Here is a 21,646-nt window from a genome sequence, read left to right on the forward strand (position 1 = left end):
TTTTATATCTCAACAGTCACAGGCTTTTATTTCCCTTTGCAAGAAGGATATCTCTGAAAAACTCATAAAACTTCTTACTGAGCAATTGACTACCTGGATGCTGGAGGAAGGGGAGCTAAGTACACTAATGTTTCTTTGTCCGCACAGTTTGCTTTGCCAGTTCATTTGACAGTGCTGCATTAAGAATCAAACACATCTTGAAAGGTCATAGACACACCCTAGTGAGATGAATGATACCATATGAGTGTATATTTAAGAAAAAAATCTAAGCAGGAGTAACTACTAAGCAACAAGCAAACAGCTTTATTTTAATGTAAGGGTCTGGTTTGTGCTTGTGCAAAAGAACTCCAAATGGTTTGTAGAGGGTTTTTTAGGATATAAAGGTGCTCTTTGGCATGACCATAACTCCAAATTGGTGCTGATATGTCTCTTACAAGGTCATTTTACCCTCTGTATTCCCAGCATTTGTTGGCACACACATTTGCCCAGCTTTGTGGACTAGACCACAGTACGACACAGAACTTGACAGAGATTTTTATTCACAAGACTTGACAGTTTGTCTTTGGAATCAACTCAAATATAGAATAAAAACAGTAATGTAAGAGAGAATAAAAAGTAAAATAATTTGAAAACAATACCAAGAAAACTTTTTCTCTGGGGTTTTTGACATTTCTATTTCACAGAATCAAATAGTGTATGCTTTATGTTTATTTGCCTGGGAGAAGTACTTTCTTCACTTGAGGTCATAGGAACTGATTTTGCACTAATATATGTCCACGTTGTCACTGTCTTCAGGGAGTTTTTCACTACAGCTATTGGAATTTTTTCAGGCAGAGAGTGTTGCAAAGGAGTGCATTCCATTCCAGTCGATCATAAACGTGTCAGGGAAATGAGTGGCCTATGAAACTCACCAAAAGCAGAGGAAATGAGGTATAGGCAGAGAGGCAGGCGCGCAGCCCCGCCGGTAACGCAGTGGCCGTGCCGGGCGCGTTCAGCACCGCGGACAGCTCAGGGCCGTGCCCGGGCCCCGGCCTCGGTACGGCCAGACACTGTACCTGGGACACGGTAGGGCCATGGGTGCAGCAGCAGAGTTTAAAACCAGCACAAAACCTAATGTTTGTACTCAGTTATATCTGTAGTTCTGTCTTCGAAACAGGGAACCCATATTTTGTCATCATTTTAAAATCCCCAACACTACTGTCACTAGTAATGCCTTTACAAAATGTCTGATAAGGTTCTTAAACAGTGTCCTGGTTTGGGCTCGAATAGAGTTCATTTTCTTCCTAGTAACTGGTACAGTGCTGAGTTTTGGATTCAGTATGAAATTAATGTTGACAGCCCACTGTTGTTTTGGCTGTTGCTGAGTAGTGCTTACCCTAAGCCAAGAGTTTCTCAGTTTCCCAGGCTCCCCAGTGAGGAGGTGCACAAACAGCCCAGGCAGGGGGGGAAACAAAACCAGGACAGCTGACCTGAAAGGGCCAAAGGGATATTCCATCCCATAGAACATCATACCCTGTATATAAACTGGGAGGAGCTGGCCAAGAGGTGTCCTCCACCATTGCTAAAAGCACACAGAGTTCTCTTCAGTAACTAAACTGGGATTGTAGATCATTAGATTGGGTTTCCATCTGTTTCTCTTTCCATGTGAGCAGATTGCTAGAAAAAAGACACGGAAAACAAGACAAATAAACCAACCATTCTTCCTTGTAAGGAGCTGCATAAAAATGAGTCATGGGTAGCCAATATTTCACCAAATTCTTCTAATTCCTCAGAGAGAGTAAGTGGCACAGCAACCAAGCATTTCTCCAGCCTCCTGAACTCTAGGTGTTTTCCACTGTTTTGTCTTTTCCATGGGACTAGTAGCACAATTTGTCAACAGTGATAAACAAAGTAGCCCTGCAAAAGTAACAGGGGGAAAATATTCCATGCTTTTTCTGGCATAAAGGATATTAATGTAGCATTTAACATCAAGGAAAAAATACAGCAAAATGAAGAAAATTGTCAGAGGTGTTTTATTCATGCATCCAATGTATCATTACCTCAGGTAAGTACAATTTTGCAAGGCTGCCCGATGACTAGACAGGAAGCAAAGAGAAACACACCTCCTCTTCAAAAATGCAAGGAGAAAACCTCTGCTTCCCTAATGGGGTTGTTATCAAGCTGAAGAAACGATTTTTGGGTTTTGCTTTACAAAGCTGATAAGTATGGCTATTAGTTAGTTATGATATTTACTAACTGGAAGATAATATTTTTGTAGCGAGTTTTTTTCCGTATATCAGATGGAGTAATAATGAATTCTATTTCTCTTATAACGTTATCAAGGTTCTTGCCAAAGACCTTAAGAAATTTGCCTCTGAGAGTATAAGCACCTTCAGAAATGGAAAGACTAGGCTGAGATGATACAGGGACACTGACTGCAGTTTGCTGGATTTCATTTTTATTCCAGAAATTGCATTTCTCTCATAGGCAGCTGTCTGTAATTGTCATGAAAACATTTTCACTTTGATATAAATGCATATGGATTCCTGGAAAACAATGTTATTTCAGCTTTCATCATGTTCAGCAGAACTTTGGCTGAAATTAATAATGGAGGTATTGAGTTGCACTTTATACAGAAAATGCCTAATGAAAGGTTACATATTCATATATCCAAGTACCATACCTGTTTTTCAGGTCGTCAAATGAGAATAAAACTCATAAGGAGGTATTCAGAGAGACTGAATGGAAAAATGTCTTCCTGAAAAAATTACAGGTTTGAATCACAGCACACAAAAGAAAATGCCTTTCCAAATATAATTAAGTGAATATTAACTGTCTTCATAAATAATTTTATATAAAATGGAACCATAAAGTTCAGTTAAAGCTTAGTTATAAATCAAATCCATAAAGCCGTATTTTCCTGCCCAGTTACAGGCCAGAAAAAATGTTTACGAAGGTGGGCTTTCACCATGGAAGAAGTTAAGAAGATCTTGCTGGGACAGCAGAGTGTAACTTCCAGTGTCAGCAGCTGCTGAGTCCTCATCACCAGGCAAGTTAGGTAGGAAAGCTCGTAGTGAACCTGTAAAAAAACTACTGGGACAAGAAAGCTTGACTAGTGGTCAAGTTGAAACTGAATTCTTGTCCAAGGAAAGAGGAAGATAATCAGAGGGAGAAGGGGAGAGAAGAAGAGGGAGAGTAAGAATAGGCATGAGAGTCTTGAGATGCAAGGTTTCAGGAAAAAAAAAGTAGTAGAATTGAAACATAGCACCCATCAAGGACCTCTGCCCAGGAGAGCCTCCCTTGCCGAGCCCTTTCGCCACCAGATGGCCCCATATGGACGCGGATGGTAATTGGATGCCTGCTCCAAAGACTTCGGGTCTAGGTTTCAGTGCCTAAATTCCAAGGATCCTAGCTGCCAACAGGGAAACAAAACGAAACAGAAACAAACCCCAACGTCCAAAACTCAGGCTGGAGAGTTTGAACAGTCCAGGTTCAAGAGCTTGGATTAGAATACACGTCTCAAGTCCTGGGATGTTTTTCATGGAGTATCATGGTTCAATTTTTAAATCACAATAAGTGATTTGTTCCTACGAGGGTTGGCATTGAATTAACACTGAACGGAGAGTATAAACTGGAACTTAATAATATGTGACGTACCTGGGTTCATACTTTCAATCTATGTGGCATCTGTAAAGTCACGGGTTTGCATCCAGCTTGGGTGCTCCAGGAGAGCTGGAAAACATCTGGAACTGTAGAGAATTCAAAGGAGAGCAGCACAGATGAACAGAAATGAAACACTGCCAGCATGTAAAGCCTAAAAATTGGCTTGCTAAGCTGTTTGACAAAGAGCTTTGTTGACCAGTTGCAGGCAGCAGCTGGCATTGTGGGCAGGGTCCTGAGTTAAAGTTCCTAGCCAGAAGTTATCATTAGGATGATAATATGCTTATATTAATTTGTTTGTTTTTCCCCTGTGTTTGTTTCTTGCCTGTGCTGTCTTTCTGAGATAGACTGGACCTAAAATCAATTGTTTAATGTCAGGTGTATTCTCTCTTAAATTTGTCACTCTACTTTTCCATGCTTATTTCAAGCTAAAAATCTTAAGGGGCTCTTTTGCCATGCAGGCATCCCTAAGGACCAATCTTTACAGATCTCTGAGGGTAAACAAAACTTAACCCTGCAGAGAATGATGGCCCCTCATGAAAGAAAGTTTCCTGGAACTTTCGGGTTATGATTAACAGAGGCCTCTGAAACCCGATGTAAATCCCCAAAAAAGCTTTCTTCCTTGACCACTAAACCTATCTGAACAGAAGATGAACTTATTTCTAAGGGGGTGGATTGCCTTCAAAACATCCTTCACTTTATATTTACATCTTAGCTTGTAGTAGCTAATATCTTGCTGGTGGAGCAGGTGCTTGAAGAACTTTCTGACATAAAAAGCCTTCTGAAAATAGTTGTAATAATGCAAATTCACCTGGCAACAATCTGTGCCTGAGTAAGTTAGCAGCTGTAGCACCTGTTTGGAGGCTCCCAGCTGTAGGAATTCAGCAGGAGTCCCTACATGAAGCTCAGGGGAATACTGAAGAAGGGATCTGGGAAAAAATGGAGGACAATACAATCAAGTGAGGTAAGAGTCAGGATATAGTCATAGATTTGTACATAAAGAGCTTTCCCCCTAGTTCTGCTACAGAACAGAAATATAAACTGGAGTATGCCTACCTGGATTTGGGTACTCATGCTAAGTTCTGCTCTGAGCCCTACTTGTGGCTGGATTGTTGCTCCTTTGATGGGACTCCACAAATGCTGCGTAGTCTTGTTAACAATGGCTTTACAGGGTTATGGGAAATGGGACTTTTTGAGAAAACCTTTCCATCTTGCTGATCTTTGGTACATCTCCAAAAGAAGCCATAATCAGGGTCCTGAAGATGTAAAGGAAGCGATTTTGTTGTGGTGAACAAAGGTGAGGTGTACGTGGGTAGTGCTGAAACAGTGTGGAGCCATTTCCTTTTCACAAACCTGATGCTGTTATACATCACTCATTTTTGCTCTGCTGATTCATTTGGAATATCAGCCTCAGTATACTGACTGAGATTTGTGATCACTTGAGCTTTTTCTATAAAAATAGTTCTTACTAGAAGCATCATTGCAACTGCCTCGCTGTGTACTGTTCAGAACTTGCAAGAGGAAGTTCCTGAAATTTCAGACATTTCTATCAGGTAAATTCTCTGCCTGTTTTTATTTTATTTGGTTTACATTGATTCATGTCTGTCACCCAATTCAATAACTTTTTGTTTTATACTAAATCATGTCCTAAATTATAATTCTGGAAGGAAGGGAGGTAAGAACTGCTGTGACAGAGAGAAATCATGTCAGGCCAAAGGCAGGGTCATGGAGTGTTGGTGCCTTTTTCTTTTCCTGTTTAATTTTCTTTTTCTACTTCTATGACAGACAAGCCAAAAAAACCCCTGGCTATCATCAAGGTAAAAGCTTTTGACTTTTTAACACTCTAAACACAGAAATGGAATCACCTTGTAGCTGTGAGTTGTGCAGTTTGTCTGATGTGTAATGTCTTGCATGGGTGCTGTTTCCTCTTCTTCCCACTAGTCAGAGACACTTCTGTGGAACACCAGACATTTGACGTTTCACCGCTCACACCTTTTATTCTGTTCACAGCTGTCCTGCTCTTTGAACTTCTCTGAGCAAGAAACCACTAATCACAGTTTATCTGTTAAGACTCAAGATCAAAACTGTGTGAAAAATTAGGACTGCTTGCAGGCAGAATAATTGTTTTTAAAGTGGAGGAAACATCTTCTTCAAGGAACACCTGGTGACATGGTCTCCATTGCTGACAAACATGGATCATCTGTTAGATCTGTTATACTTCCATGAAGAAAGTGGGATGTCAGGTTTGTGGACACCTAGCCTGAAAGCATGTGTGAGGATTTCTATGAGAGTGGAAAAAGTCTCTGCAAGATTTTTTCTTTCTCTTTCTTTTTTTCTACTTATTTGCATTTTTTCTCCAAACTGGAGCATGCATTAGTATTTGCTAATTCTTTCAATTCTTTAAAATTTTTGTGAGTCAGACATATTAATGTAGCAAAGCAGAGGCAAGCAGCTTTGTGTTGATTGTTGCCTAATAGTGTGCAGCCTTTGTTTTGATTTGATAGAACAACTTTGAGGTAGGTTTGTTTTTCAAGCAGATGTTATTGAGAAGGATGAACAAATAGATTAATGTGTTAACTCTCTACAGTTTATTAAAGTAATCAGAAACGAACATTGCAATGATTGTATTGCAGGTATATAACAATCAGAAGATTAATTATGGCACTCCCTCCCCATTCAGATCCTCCCCAGGGCCAGAGCTCACCACACTGCCTCCACCTTTGCTCCCAACTGCAAGAATCCATTTTCCTCCCTGGAACACACCACCAAGGGTTAGCATCCAAAGGAAAGAAGCTCCACTGAGGGTTATTCTCTAGGCAAAAGTCAGGAGGGAGCCTAGCTCAGCTTAGAGCCTTATTCTGGACAGTGCACTTGTAGGAAAGACAGTACACCCTGTTATATGGGCACACATGCACACATATGTCCTCTGCTGCTTTTTTTTTTTTGTTCAGACCCACAGCAGCTAAACAGCATTGCAGCAGCCAGTGAGCTGAGGCAATGTGCTACTTACAGTTCACTGTAGGCAAATGGCAAAACTCAAAGCCTGCTGTGAATAGTTACAGAGATTTTTCTGCTTTAATAGGTACCCTTCTGCTACTGACTAATGCTTGTGATGAATGAATTAGCCATCATTTTTCTGCAACCACTGTGGGAACAATATTTGAACCTGTGAAAGAGGAAATAAGAATAGAAAGCCACTCACATCTAACAGCAAGAAGCTGGAGGGGGGTGTTAACACTGAGTGCTGATAGCAAAGACATCAATAAAACTCTGTCAGTAACATTTCTTCAGAGCTTTCCTAGGCTGGATGAGGGTGCCAGAGTACTCATGAATTTTTAGATCTTCTTACAGCTTCAGATATAGCTCTGGAGAGATCTCTCATGTAGAAGTGAGTTATGAGGCAAATCCTATTCCCCTCTACCTCTGCGTGATCTGAAGCATGTAGCTGTGATTCAGGAAAGAGAGACTGCATCCTTCTGCATACCTTTAACTTTGATGGGAGTAATTTCCAGCTTGCTATGACTAAACAAAACTAACAAGTAAAGAAAAAGAAAAACCTACATGAACTACAGAGTTGCCAGGGTGGCATGAACAATCCGATATCAAGGGATAGTAGGTTTATGGGGACACCAAATACGGTGATGGTGAGGGTAAGATCCAGAAATATGAATCATTCTGCATAAAATCATAAGCTTTTTTTTTCCCAAATTGTTTTGCTATTCTTGCTTGGTCTTCTCACTTTGAATCTCTCCTTGTTCCAAAGGTGCCCCATTTAGGAAACAGTCAGCCAGGCAAGACCTGCCAGATGCACAGAATGCTAGTCCTGCTTGTGTGCAATCTGCGGTCAAGGGGGATAGAAAGCATTTCTTTCTGGGCCTCTCCTGTCACTGTGGCCTGATCACTGTCTTCAGCTGATGTTGTATATCACTGCACCTTCCTACTGGAGCAGATAATTCCTGCAACTCACTTCCTGCACTGGGGGGGCTCCTCCAAACCCTCCATTGTGTCAATTTTTCAGTCTCCTTTTCCCTCTCCCTTGCCCATGCTGCTGGCAGCAAAGGTTCTACAGATTGGTGACTACTCTGTGGTTAATTTATTTTGTATCTGTCCTTTTCTGTGTGATGAGAAGTTGGGAGCCAACTTTGGGTCCAAGACTAGTCTGCCAGCCTTTAAGCATCTGCAGATTTAGCTGAGAGGAACTAAGTGCATTTGAGAGATTTTCAAGTAAGCTGCTGAGAGACTGACATCCCCTAGAGGTGGTGCCAATAGTCACAATTAGTTGCTGAAACTTATTACAATTAATATGGTCACAAATTAATAGTTGAACTTGACTAGACAAACGATTTTTTTTAAAGGGGACAAATCTCATTCTTAATATAATAGCAGTTATAGACCCCTCAGTGATCTCAAACCAAAGTCACCTAGGAACATAAGAAGGGGGTAATGGTTTGAGTTGCTTCTCCCATGTTCCTTGTTCCCCTCACCATAACTCCACAATTTATTTGCAGTCATTCTCTTGTAATGTGAGAAAGCAACAAGTAGAACAAATGTATTGTCTAAGGTTACCCAGCTCCTCCCAAGCGCCATGCTCAGGTAAGTCCCAGGAGCTTGTGGATTCCAGCAGTACAAATGGGAAAGCCCAAACATTGTCCCCACTGCACTCACTGCCCTGTCCATTGTCTGGGTGTTAAGTGCTTTTGGAGAATAAATAAGAATCACCTTTCCACTGAGATTTTAGATCATGCACCACCCTGGTTGAACAGTTTAGAAGGTACCTCTAACTACTTCTCTAAACAAACTCCAATGCATTTTTCAGACCTTCTGCTGAAATGCTTACAAAACTGGTGAAAAGAGTTTGTAAGGTCACCATGAATGCCAGATCTGCTCATCAGAAGATTTTTAAGAGCTATAATGCTGACAACTATGCTGCTTGAAGGATGAGGCTGAGGGGCTGTGATCAGAGCACTGCTACACAGGAAGATATCCTGGCATTAGGTTCTGTGTAATGCAGCTTCAAGCATCTGAAGTTATTTGCTTCTTTCCTACAGCATTTATGACCAAGGCTCTTGCAGACAGAGTGGTTTAACTATCAAGCAGATTATTTATTGCTTCTTATGCAATTTTCTAATTAAAAAAAAAAAGTAAAAATGGTGTTCTAAAATATTCATTGTGAAATACAACATTCTTCATCCTTCCCATGTCTTTTACCAATGGACCAAAATCTATAATTTATGAACAGTTTTCATGAAACAAACATATGCTGTTAAAGATCAATAGGAAGACAATCATTTTAATAGGTAAAGGTCTGCATGGAACAAGAGATCATGGCAGGGATTTTATATAAGAGTGCTTAGAAAGATAAACCATATCTACAAACTCCAGGATAACCTCAGCAGCAGCCATCAACCCACTGATCAAGCACCTGTGAGGACAAGTTCTGCCCATTTTGTACAAAGGAAACTGTTCTTTGTTTAACCTGCATTAGTCATTCAGGGGAAAATAATCCTCATATTTCATAGTATAGTTGAACAAAAAAAAATCCATTTCATACAATTTTTTTATCTTCTCAATTTGTTCTGAGGTCAGCTGTCTGAGGTACTCTAAGGTGATATCACCATCTGTTCGTTTCTCTGAGCTGTATCTCTTCAAGCTGGGGTATTGCAGGTTCTCTGGTGCACCAATCACCTTCAGAACATGCTCAGAGTCCAAGCCAAGAGTTTCATACTTACCCACAATATCATAGTGAATGTTGCAAGGATCACAGAGCAGAAACATCGGTTTCCAGTGAATGTCAAGAGTATGTGGTGGTTTTGCTATAATGAAGTTGACAAACTCCTGGAAACTCACTTTTTCAGGAGAATTTTTATTTTTCCTGAACATTGCCCTAATCTCATTGGCAATAGTGGTACTGTAGAATGGTTCAGAGTGCAGGAGTTTGTCTCTGTAAGCTGAAACCAGCCGTTCCAAGGGATGTCTGGTGAACATAATTTTGGTGTAATTACTTAGAAATTCCTTTTGTAAGGCAGGAGGGTAAGACACCAGCCTTTTAATTAGTGAGGTATGGTGGATGTTGTCATGCTCAATTTCAGAAGCTTCTGCATTCAAGTCTGACTGAAGAAGAAAAATAATTCTCTTCCAGTTGGAGCAGCCTACCTTAGGCACCTCACAGTAGATAAATTTATGCTTGTGCTCCACAAAGAGTTGATTTGCAACATGAGAATCCAATTTACTTCTTGGTTTATTGAGGTTATTCTTCAGGCAGACAGAAGCCAGTGTGTTTTTCCGACCGTTTTGAATTGCCAGCCAATTTTCAGTGGGATTGGAAAAAGCATCTGTAACCAAGGAAGAAATTGAAACCATTTCAGTGAAATAGGCTTGTATGAATCTCTTTATCTGTGAAAATCATAGCACTCTATCACCCTGCATACAAAATCTAACAAGGATGCTAAAATATTATTTTTTTTACTGTAACTGGACTAGACCATGGCAAACATGCAATAAACTATCCTCCCTAGTGAAACATTTATTAAAATGAAAACTTTCAATATATTAGCAGTACTAGTCTAAGCAAGTTTGGTGTTCCAATATCATGCTTTTGTAGTGCTCTCCTCTCATATATTGCTGAGATAACTACCATAGTGATAAGTGACTAGGCCTTGAATATTTTCATAGTATTGTTTATATCTTGGGCTTTATAGTTACTTTCTAACACATTTGGAAAAGGTGTCTCTCTTTCTAAAAAACATTAAATTTTTTTGGTAATTTCTTTACTCACCTGTTAGGTTTTTTTGTCTCCTACAGAAAAACCCAAAAAGAAATATTCCAAATACAAAATTTGGGAGAAGGAAAACTAACACCTTCTGGTTCATGTTATTCTCACACGAAGGAAAATGATGTGGCGTCTAAAGTGGAAATCTGTCTTTCTGTCAACAAGGAAAGATGATTCAGGTTAGATTTTGTATGACTGATATAACAAAGATAACATGTATATCTCCTACAGAATTTAGGGCAGCAGAAAGACTTTTCAATCTATAAAAATAGATTTTGCTAATAAGAAAAAATTCTCTCGCGGAAAAGACTCATCACAATTATATTGTTAAACCAAATAGATAAGTAATATGTTCATTTTGAAGTCTTACAAAATTCTTCCTTTTTTCAGAACAGTGAACTGCTTATAAGCAAATACTACTCCCTTGTCTTTTAAAGCTGTTGGGGAACAATAACTTCATTTAGAATTACAAAGTTGTATTTTTTTATCATGTTTGGAATCTGGGAACACAAAGATCTCTATAAAATGTAACAGGTGTATCCACAAAGACCAGGACATATTCAGGATGAATTTATTTCCATTTATTGCCCTGAAGCTTTGTACTTTGGACAAATACATCATTGTAGGAGAAACTCTTTCCTATTCCTGCAGAGAATCCACACCACTAACTTGAATTCTCCCATTTTCCCTCTCCAAAGACCCTGCATGGCATATATGTTTGTTGCCATTGCTGCTGCAGCAGGAGAGCCCCAAAATGGTTCAGTATGATAGGAAATGCAGAAAGTGGTAAACAACAGAAAAGGAGCTGTTCCATGTTCCCAGACAGAAGGAAAGAAGGCAGTCCAACACAACATATATTCTCTCTTGTGCTCACTCATTTTCTCCTGGCACTTCATGGAGAGAGACCTATCTAAATCCTCTGTGCAATCTTACTCTGTTTCCCTCAGTAGAGAGGTTTTCATAAGCATGCTTTTATTGGAATTTGCAAAATTAGGTGCAAAACAATAACTACTGGCAAACATATCATTCTCTTTTTGTTCCATAAAGTCTGCACAATCAAAAAGTCAAAGAGCACTGTCTTCCTTTCCTATCTCTCAAGTTTTCACCCTGAACCTGCTGGCAACAAACACATCATTGTCTGGATTCCTCTAGGACATAATTTATTTTTTTCCCAATTTTTCTTATTTTATTTTGTTTTTGCAAGATATGATAGGAGCACTTCTGGTTTCTGGTGTGTTCTGAGACAGCAGTGGAGGCAGTACCAGTTACACTGCTGAAACTGTACTTGAGCCGAAGGGTTCCTCCTTTCAGGGCTGATATGTGATTTTGATATCACACACTTTTACCAGAATATCTGCAGACTCATAGAGTTAGCAGCATTATGGACAATTAAATCTCTCTTAGAGTAGGTATGACCTAGGGAATGGAGAGGGACACTGTTCACTATCTCTGTATTAAAAATTTACTCATATTTACAATAAAATGTTACAATAGTAATACAAATTAATGCAGCATTCTTAGACACAATGGCATTTAGCCTTTATTTTTTTTCATTTTCTTGGCTGTATAAGATCATTGTAAGGGTTACAGGAAGGGTCATGGGAAGATTGCCTTTAACCTTTCTTTCACTGTACATCAATTCTCATTTCACGATGTAATCCTAATGCACCAGAGGCCATTTTCAAGGCCAGCTAAAGTCAGTCAGGCTGTTCATTGATCTCATAAGGGCCAAGATTGAGTGTTCCCTTTTTTTTCTCTTTCAGAAGCAGTTTGAAGAGACAACTTTACACTGTGTAGCAATTAAAATCAATATGAGTCTAAACAATTCTATACAAGGACTCCCTGTTAGAGTATGCCTAGGAGAAAGATGTTGGGCTTCATTCATTTTAAATGCTGTCACTTCAGAAAAGAAATGTTATCATTCCTGTCTCAGGAATCAGGAAATGAACTAGATTAATTTTACCCTATTATTATACTTGTATCATGCATATTTAATAATTACACTACCAGTAGAGACTATAAGGTCTGCTATAAGACATATTTCATATGGAAACATGTCAGTGACTCATCACAGGGAAACAGAAGAAATTTGCTTCCTTGGGGGAAAGAAGATGTTTAAGAGCTAGTTACACACAGAAGACAACTCCTCTTCAACGACTTATGCATAATTGTGGAAACAAAAGAATCTTTAATTAAATTCATGAGAACAATCAGACCATAAGAAGGGATAGAACAAGCTCCAAGCTGACAGGTGAAATCTTTCTGGACTCCTTAGAAAACTTCACAGAGCAGACTGGCAGTAAGAGTTAACATTGCCCTCAAGTAATGAGGACAACATGACATGAAGCTACCTTAAGGTGAAGTCCAAAGCCTTCTTCAGAAGATGTTTTCAGATGTGAGACCCCAGTATGGACTTCTGTGTAATGTAAAGTTTCCACTGATGAAAATCACCTAAGGGAAACCTGAGGAAGAGGAGGAAAGAAAATTCTGAGAGCCATTTTGTCAGAGGGACAAGTCACCTGGAAATTAAAAAGGAGGGAAAAAATCCAAAATGGAAAGCACCTTTGCCCATAGGTGTCAGTGTCAGTAAATCAGATGAACTTTTCCTTATTTTTTTTTCATGGCTTTCCCATGTAATTGTGTTTGCTGTTTAAGATATAATGAGTTAATACTTCTCTTTGCATTATCCCTCATCCTACCTTGAATTAAGTGTGATTTTAGGTAACTTCAAGGCATTCATCAGTAAAGGAATGGTGAGTCTATTAACACAACAAGTTCATACTGAATAGAGTATTTCTGCTGTAATTAAAGGGCAGCAGTATGGGCTCCCCCAGGCAAGAAGGAAAGACAGCATCATAAGACTTATGAAACAAAAAAAGCAGAAACCTCTTCTACTGAAAAGTAACAAAACAGGAGACAGGGAGACAGGGACCTAAATATCTCTTTGAATCTTACATATTTCCAGAAAAGAAGATCCTAAAAATTAAATATAAGTCATTAATCTTCACTGTTCTTGTTGTACATAGTGGAGGGAAGCAGAGAGGGAGATGGATTTTTTTAAATTTTTTTAAAAAAATTTTAATTAAGCATAAAATCTTCCAGATAAGAGCCTTATGCTGCACTGTGTTTTTTTCCTTGTTCTTCAGATCACATAGTTAAAAATCAACTATACAGAGCTATGGCTTGATATTTTCAATATCTGCATGTCTTACTGGATTCTGCAAATTGCATCAAAAATAATTTTCGGACTTGTTTTTGGTCATTACTAAAGAGTAAGCCAGGCCAGGGAGCAAGAATTATCCTTGCAGTATTCTTTCAGGATTGCTATCAGGAGATTTTTTGAATCTTTCTTGCAGGAGTCTTTCAGAAGGATTGCTATCAGGAGATTTTTTGAGGCCTGTCAGTTAATTAGTGTTTAATTTCTTCATTATGTGTCCAGCTGTTTTGATGTCTTTCTAGCTCCTAAGCCAGAACATGCTGTCATGTCAAATGCTTTATACAGCTCTAAATCCACTACATCAATGCTATTGCCTCAATCAACCAAAGCCAAGCAAAAATAGTAAGTCAGTCTGGTGACATCTGTTTCCTGTAACATAATCCAAAGTTTCTATATGAGAACAGCCAGAGCAATTGTTCAAGCAAAGAGTGGTAACAAATGGGGAATATATTACTGGAGAAAGCAATGCCAATCATCTCATGTGCATACAAAATGGCAAAAAGGCTTGAAGTCCCCATAAAATTAAAAATATTTACTGAATTCAAGCCTTCTTTGCACTGCTGATAATTCCACCAAGGCCCTCTGTAATTCCATTTCAAAGATTCTTTTCTTCCTGATAAACACACTGCAAGTAATGAAGCCAAAAACATTGTATCCTGTTGTTCATATCTTTGTTGTCAAGTTTGCTGACCATAAAATATTCTTCCCATCCTGTTTACTTCAAGAAATTTCTGACAAATTTATGCTTTTAATTACTTTAACATCTCCCTCTTCTACATGGTACACTGGGTATGGAGGTGGCTGGCAACCTACTTGCACATCCCATGCATGGCAGGTGAGACTCACTCTATCTTTGAGACTGCTCTCTATCTCTGTATTGTACTTTTCCAGGGATATCAAAAAATTGTCATATGATGACATTATTGACATTATTTTATTTATTTATTAATAAATAAAATAACATTATTTATTTATTATTAATATTTTTTTCTGTTAAATTGCTTTTTATTGGTTCATTTGTCTCATTCTTGCTTTACATTTTGTGATACTAGACCTTCCGCAACCTTCCTCTCTATGTCTGTTAGTGGTCTGTACTTTAACTGAGCATGTGTAGCTACACCACAACCAGTAACACTTGTCCAACCACCAGCTTTGGATTTATAATGAGTTCCTTTCCCCCTGACCAAAACAAGGTCTGATAGAAAATCTCTAGTATTCTTTCAATTGGGAAATACTCAGTCAAATATGTTTTAATAATAGTCACACGAGTACATGACCCAACACATCCACACTCAGACTGAAGTTCTTCCTCCTGCCATGCAGATTTATTTCCAGAACACGCACCAAAGGAATAGGTTACACTGCCTTGCATAGGTAGCACTTTTACACTGCTCTGTCCTTGAACTGCTGAAATAATGATTCATAATATGGCATTCCCTAATCCTTCTCCTGGAGCTTCTGAACCATTGCAATTGCAAAATCTTCAGTGTTCAAAGAAATTTAGCAAAAAAAAAAACAACTTTAAATATTTTTATACTTTCATAAACAATAAGAAGTACTATAGCTGGAAATGTTGAATAATGTTAAGTCTTTTTGTGTGGCACCTATTACCCAAGTACAAAAACACATGTACACACACATGTGTACATATATATATACACACACATGAATAGTTCCAAAACACATTAATATCAGTTACACTGGCATATTATTTGCTCCAAGTAAACTAACTAAGCAGGCTGATAATGATTTAAAGTATTCTGATAAACTTACAAAGGTGTGTCTCAAGCTGGTTTTTCACAGACATACCTTGGTCAGAGCTGAGCATGTGGGGCAATCCTCTGCACCCATTTGATAAGTGGAACTTTCCAGACTAAAAGAATGAAATTACAACAATACTTATTTGTGTTCCTGATACATTTGAAGCCAGAAGAAAAAGAAAGTACCAGTACAGCAGCTCAGTGGAAGGTAGGGGAAAATCTCTGAAAACAGATAACATTCTCAGTTGCTGAACCCCATTCTGTACTTAAGCCCTTTCAAAAAGACAACTGCAAATACATACATACTGATATGTGCATGGGTACATAGAAGGTGAGGTGGGGATGATGGGTAGAAAGCTCCCAAGAACAGCTTGAACAGGAAAACCAAGCTCTGGGTGCAGTTCTGCATGTGCTGTCCTATCAGAGTGAATTGCAAGGGCAAGACTCTTGTTTGACCAAATCTGCAGCACCCTTGCTTCTGTACAGTTTGTAATGGGTGGACAGGAGGGAGAAGGACCCCAGAAAGTGGAGCTTTTGCAGCCAGGCTGGCCTGTCCATGAAGTGGAAAATCAGTAATGGGTTAGGAAACTCACGCAAGTTACAGACAGCCAAGGGCTAGAATAAGTGTCTTATCTGGGTCATTTTGCCAATAAGAGACAGCATTTGATATCATCTCATTTGCAGCAAGGGTTGAATGGTGTCAGGTGAGAACAGGTAGAAGCTCAGTGGGGAGACAACATATGGGCTAGGCTGGGAGCTCCTGAGGAAAAGGCTGACAAGAGCAGCCTACAGACCAACACAGCCCTGAGGTGGGTATGAAGCAACAATTTCCATTACAAGCACAATCTAAAACTCTTGTTTTGTGGTCACCTCAGCCCTCCATTACTGCATCAGACTTCCTTCTGGTCTCAGCAACTGTAGTGATACCTTCCTTAATGCCATCATTAATCTGTTTATTATTCTCATTATACCACTTATACCTGCCTTTTAGCTTTTCCTTTTTTACTTAATTCCATGTAATCTCCTTGTCTTACCTTCCAAGCTTTTTTGTTATCTATACTTTCTCATGCAGTATTAAAAGCTCAGCTTTACTTTCTGATATATCATATTGGTAGCCCCTCTTGTCATTAGCCCTTGATAACAAAAGAATAGTTTCTGCTTTCTCCTCTGCTGCCCCTGCTTTTGGATTAAGTTTATGAAGCACCTACAGAGCCATTACATTTTTCACCTAAAATCACTCCTAAAAGTTTTCCCTTTCAGGGATGCCAACACCAGTTATGATGCCAGTGTGCTAAAACTGTTACCAACCAGTCCAAAAGAGCAAGTGAAAGGAAGAGCCAGTTTGGGGATGAAAAGGACCAAAGTGAAAAGGAAAAAAAAGAGTTCATGGGGAAAGGCAGCAGCAAGTCTGACAGAAAAGCTCCCAGAGAGAGGCAGGAAACAGAAACCCAAGGAAAAGTGGTAGAGCTGGGGCCCAAGGGAAATAGAAAGTTTCTGTAGCCTGCTCTAGGTTGTGCAAAAGGGAGGTTGAGAAGTGGACTGAAAAAGACACAAAGTACAATTCAGTGAAGAAGAAAAACAAATTCAAAGAAATGAGTATAGAAAGCAGTATGCTAATTATTCAATAAACTACCAAAGATGTTTAAAAAGGAATGAGACTATATGCACTGCAGTCACTCTTGCACTGGAACCCAGCCCTTAGTATGTGATCAAAATTGTATTTCTTTTCCTTCCTGGAACTTCAGACAGAAAGGCCACAGACTTTTGATTTTCTAATAAGAGATGTGTTCAGTGAGAAGACCCGGCTCGTGGGTGGGCCCAGCCTGGCTGGAACCTGGGAAGCTGGATGCCAGCTCTGCTGCAGCATCACTGGGGCAGGGACTGGTGGCCTCAGGAGGCTGACATGGGGTCCTGGACTGTGGGCAGGGGAAGCAGCCCCAGGGGACTGGGCAGTGCCCTGTTACTGCTTTTGGTGCCTGACATCTGATAATGGGCTGTGGGGCCTTTTTATCTAAACACTTAATTCAAAATTCTACGCACTTGTCAACTGCCATTTAAATCTTGCAAAACCAATCACAGAACAAACTTCACTGCTTTCTTTTATGGAATCTAGATAAGTCTAAAAAACTTGGAAAGAAGGAAAAAGGAGAAAAAAGGAAGCACGGAAGAAAAGTTTAGAACAATGCACTCTGGCCAGGGTGGCAGTGAATGATCTCCCCCAAGCTAGTTTTGTAGCAGATGGGCCTCAAAATCCCTCTGCTTTGTCACATGTATGATTAATTCTCTGTCTTTGCATATGTCTCAGTGTCCCCTCCCATGTTTCTCTTCTCAGTTAATGTCAGTAACAGCAATGTTTCCCTTGCCATTCAGGTCTATCTGCCTTGTCTCAGCCCTAGATCCTCTTTGTCTCCTCCTGCTTTTCACCTCCCTGTGCAAGCTTGATTCATTTATTCCTGCCATTGCACACCAAATAATACAGTCAAAACTGTTTGTAAAAGTCCTGTTTACTTAGCACACCACCCCCAGGCAAACTCCTGTTTACTGTTCACCTTGTTATTCCCTTGTGTCCCCACCCCTAGTACCCCTTAACCATAATTGATGACAGCTATGACCTCTCTTTCCCTCTTTACACTCCAGTGAATACAAAGCATTTCTGTTTAAATGGTTTTCCTTTTTGCTCCTATCTCTTCCAGCTTCTCCTGTCATTTTAGTCTAGATTTTGAACCTTATTTTCAGGATCCAAAACTAATTTTGTCTGAATCCATACCTCTACTCTCATTAGCCCCCACTCTTTCTTTTTTATACTCCTTCAAAGACTCCCTTACAGGAATCATGTGCAAGTCCTATCACCAGTGATTCGGTTTCTGCTCTATTACAGAAATAACCTCCTTGCCTGAAACATCCTGACACTTACTGACAAAATGTGTGTACACCTTTTCCTCTCTTCCTACATGAATCTAGGCTTATTCTTTCTTTCCCTTCTGCTCTCCTGTGTGTTGCAGGGCAAGCTGTTCAGCAGAAATGTTATGTTTAAAGTCTGTTTCTATGAAACATGTTTTTATAGCATACTATGACACATGCAGTATCAAAAATTAAGAAGTTTGGAGACAGTAGAATTAAACTGATAATTTAAATCATAGAGAGTAAAAAATGAAGTGTCTGCTGGCTTTTGGCAGAACAGTCTTGAAACTAAAGACTTGACATTTCAGAGCATTTGATGTTACACTACGCTCTAAGTTCAAAATAGTCTTTTGGATTCAGTTACAGATAGAAATGCTTGAAAAATCTGCAAATTTGGTTTCCAGACTCTGCTCAAGTATCCAGAAAATGGAGAATGGTCAGTCAATGAGTCTCTGAAAAGGTGGGTACCACACACCCCATGGGATTATCATAGCAGACAAAGAATACAAGCTCTCCTCCTAAAAACTCTTGCCTGATTCACTGCACACCTTCCTTCATCTGACACAGATAGTGGGGATCCTACTGGACAGCCCTTGAGTGTCTCAAGAACATGTTCATCCTCTGAACCAAACATGTCAAGTTGTGTAGAGTATTTTGTTTCTTTAAAACAGTTTGAAAAGGTACTCAAAAAAGTATTCATGAAGTATCACAACAACATGCACAAAAGTAATTTTCAGGGTTGAATCAGCTCCCCTGACCAGTCTTATGATACTCACTCTAATGGAATAACCAATAGTGGCAGCAGATTGCTATCTTCTGAACAAACCCAGCATCAACAGTGACAAGTCCCAAACTCACCAGTTTTACCTGCTGGCAGCAACAAAACAGTGAGACTTGGTCATGTGGGATGCCATTCCAGGCACTGGAGGAAAGTGGTCCATAGCACAGCTTGTCCCTGCTTCCCCTGCTCCCAGCATTAGCATGGCCTGCCCAGACCCTTCCTCTCCTGGTACCCCCACCTCTTTGCACTCCACTGTCCAGCAGCACTCCCACACTCCTGCTCAACACATATTTATTTGCATGGGCACCAGAGCTTTTCCCTTAGCCCCCATTCCAGGTGTGACCCCATCTTTCCCAGTCCCTTCTTCTACTCCTCAGGCAAAACTTTAACCCAATCTCCAGCAAATTCTCACCTCCAAAAGCCTTCCTCATATCGTCCCCAGGCAGCTCGCCCAGCAAATCCTGTTTTCCAGCTTCCCAAACACCCATCAGATCTCACCCTGATTCTGCTTTCAGCCTTCCTCATGCACAAGCCAGCTCTTTGCTGGCTCCCCCTGCCAGACTCCTCCCTTTGTCTCCTCAGTCAGCCTCACAGCCCCCCCTCCAACAGCCACACTTCCGAGCCCAGCTCATCAGAACTGTCTCTCCTTCTACTTCCAAGATTCCCACACAGCCCTACTGCTTCTCACTCTCAGTTCTGTTCTCAGCTAGTTCCAGGCTCTACACTTCAGCTTCTATAGTTATTTTAGTATCTGCCAAACTAAACTGATACATTTTCCTTTTCTTTCCTTCCCACATCAGTTTTCTCACTAGTCATCAAGGCTGATTTTGTTCCTTGAATCTATTTTGCCAGCAATCCCCAACAATTTCTCCCTAGAAATCTTGCTCATGCTTGTTCTTTAAAATTAATTGTTTATTCTCCTGTGCAGAAGAGGTTCCACTGATAATGTACAAGAGGAAACTCTTAACCTCATTTTTGAAATGCTTTTTTCAAAATCGGCAATGTACCTGAACTTCTTAGAGAAAAGGTCGCTGGAATAATTTAAGAGAAGAAAAAAGAACACAGATTTCCTGTACAAAAATCAATAAATTATTTTTGTTCAAAGGGATTAAAAACTATCCTCAGGCAAATATCTGGCCTGAGGATAAAACTTCTGCTGAAATGTTTGAAATTTGACAAAAACCTATGTAGATGCAAACTGTATTGAAATTAGAAGAATCAAGATGCATACCACCCTTTAAAATGTCAGAAAGTGAATGAAAGCCATTGTCATTTCATTTCAGGCACCAGAATCCCTGTAACATCAACTTCTTAACTAAGGAAAGCCATAGCAATGAATAATATGCTGCCAAAAAAATCCTCTGTAGATTCATTTCATCACAGTGTGATTTGAAAAGCTAAACGATGTCTCAGTTTATGCTTCAAAATATTTGATGTCAATTTCTAAATATATAAACAAATAAAAAACCCAACCAACTCTGAAAAAGAAATCTCTTTTTGCAGAGATTTGCCTACACTTACAAAATCATGGTGACAGGAAAAGCTACTAACAATCCAATTTTACTCACCAATCAGACAGCCTCAGTGGAGATTTCCCATGCCTCTGAGTGATGCTAAACAAACAACAAAGATTCAGACAAAGAAATGTCAGTCCAGAGAAACATGTCATTTTAATTTTATGCCTAGGGATGGAAAGGAAAGAGGGGAAAGATTTTGTGTTCTCCTTACCTGATCTTTAAGGCTGGGCAAAGTGCTTCTGTATCCACACAGATGCTTTCACAAGAGAGCATTTGAAACACTTTGTACACTTAATATTTGTCTCTGTTTTGATTAAAAGCCCCACTAAAAGTTGCCAGCGTTTCCCTGAGAATCTTTAGGTGAGCATCTCCAGTTGCCCTTTCCAAAGCACTGTGCTGTGTCTGTCTCTAGGTATAAGGAGCAGCATTTAACCACTCCCCGCGCAGGGTCTACAGCAGCTGTTAGAGACTGCCAAGTGCTTCAAGAGCAGCCTGCCAAGAGGCTGCCTGCTAAGCAACCAAGAAAGGGGATGGTTGGGAATATGAGGGCAAAGGTAATTTGGTTGAGAGTAATTGTGTTGTGATAATATGCATTATTTTTAGATGGAGAACAAGAGGCAAGATCAATTCCAACCCAAAGAACTCTATACAAGAAGACTCCAATAAACTCTGGGAACTGGAAGGTAAGTTCTCATGAGAAACATGGCTAAAGCAGAAGGAATTCAGTAGAGTTGGCACTTCCTTAAAGAAATTATGTTTAGGGTACAAACACAAACAGTCCTACACAGTAGGAGGATAGGAAGTATAGTCAGAGACCAACTTGGCTACTTGGCTAAGCAGCACAGTCTTCAGTGACCTGAAACACAAGCAGGAAATGTACAGAAAGTGGAAACCAGGTCAAACTCCTAAGGACTAGTATGAAAGAATAGCAGTAGATGCTGAAACCAAATCATAAAGGATAAAGCACAAATTTAACTGCAAAAAGCAATGGATATAAGAGGTAGCAAGAAAACAAATCTGGAAGGAAAAGAAAAACCTAGTGATAGTTCACTTGCAAAAGGC

At 39.7% G+C, this 21,646-nt stretch overlaps 1 protein-coding gene across 6 annotated transcripts; it reads right to left on the reverse strand.

The window, feature by feature from the left end:
• Window positions 1-519: 519 nt before the first annotated feature.
• LOC139590147 (carbohydrate sulfotransferase 9-like) lies at window positions 520-21,060 on the reverse strand. Of its 6 annotated transcripts, XM_071427355.1 has the most exons (8): window positions 20,796-21,060; window positions 20,636-20,680; window positions 12,760-12,870; window positions 10,415-10,562; window positions 9,369-9,971; window positions 5,505-5,592; window positions 3,637-3,728; window positions 520-1,656 (listed from the first exon to the last, which is right to left on the reverse strand). In XM_071427355.1, exons 4-7 carry the CDS (start codon window positions 10,506-10,508, stop codon window positions 3,656-3,658), a joined length of 858 nt encoding a protein of 285 aa, XP_071283456.1. In that variant the 5' UTR covers window positions 10,509-10,562; window positions 12,760-12,870; window positions 20,636-20,680; window positions 20,796-21,060; the 3' UTR covers window positions 520-1,656; window positions 3,637-3,655. The 6 variants fall into 6 exon arrangements, with proteins under 6 accessions (XP_071283456.1, XP_071283455.1, XP_071283453.1 ...); XM_071427354.1 differs by having other exon boundaries at window positions 520-3,728; XM_071427352.1 differs by lacking the exons at window positions 520-1,656; window positions 3,637-3,728; window positions 5,505-5,592 and having other exon boundaries at window positions 6,205-9,971; window positions 10,415-10,558; window positions 20,796-21,056.
• Between the last annotated feature and the right edge of the window lie 586 nt (window positions 21,061-21,646).

The sequence above is a fragment of the Agelaius tricolor genome, unplaced genomic scaffold (genome assembly GCF_023055355.1).
Source record: "Agelaius tricolor isolate 1412-34295 unplaced genomic scaffold, bAgeTri1.0.p SCAF_5, whole genome shotgun sequence".
Classification (NCBI taxonomy): domain Eukaryota; kingdom Metazoa; phylum Chordata; class Aves; order Passeriformes; family Icteridae; genus Agelaius; species Agelaius tricolor.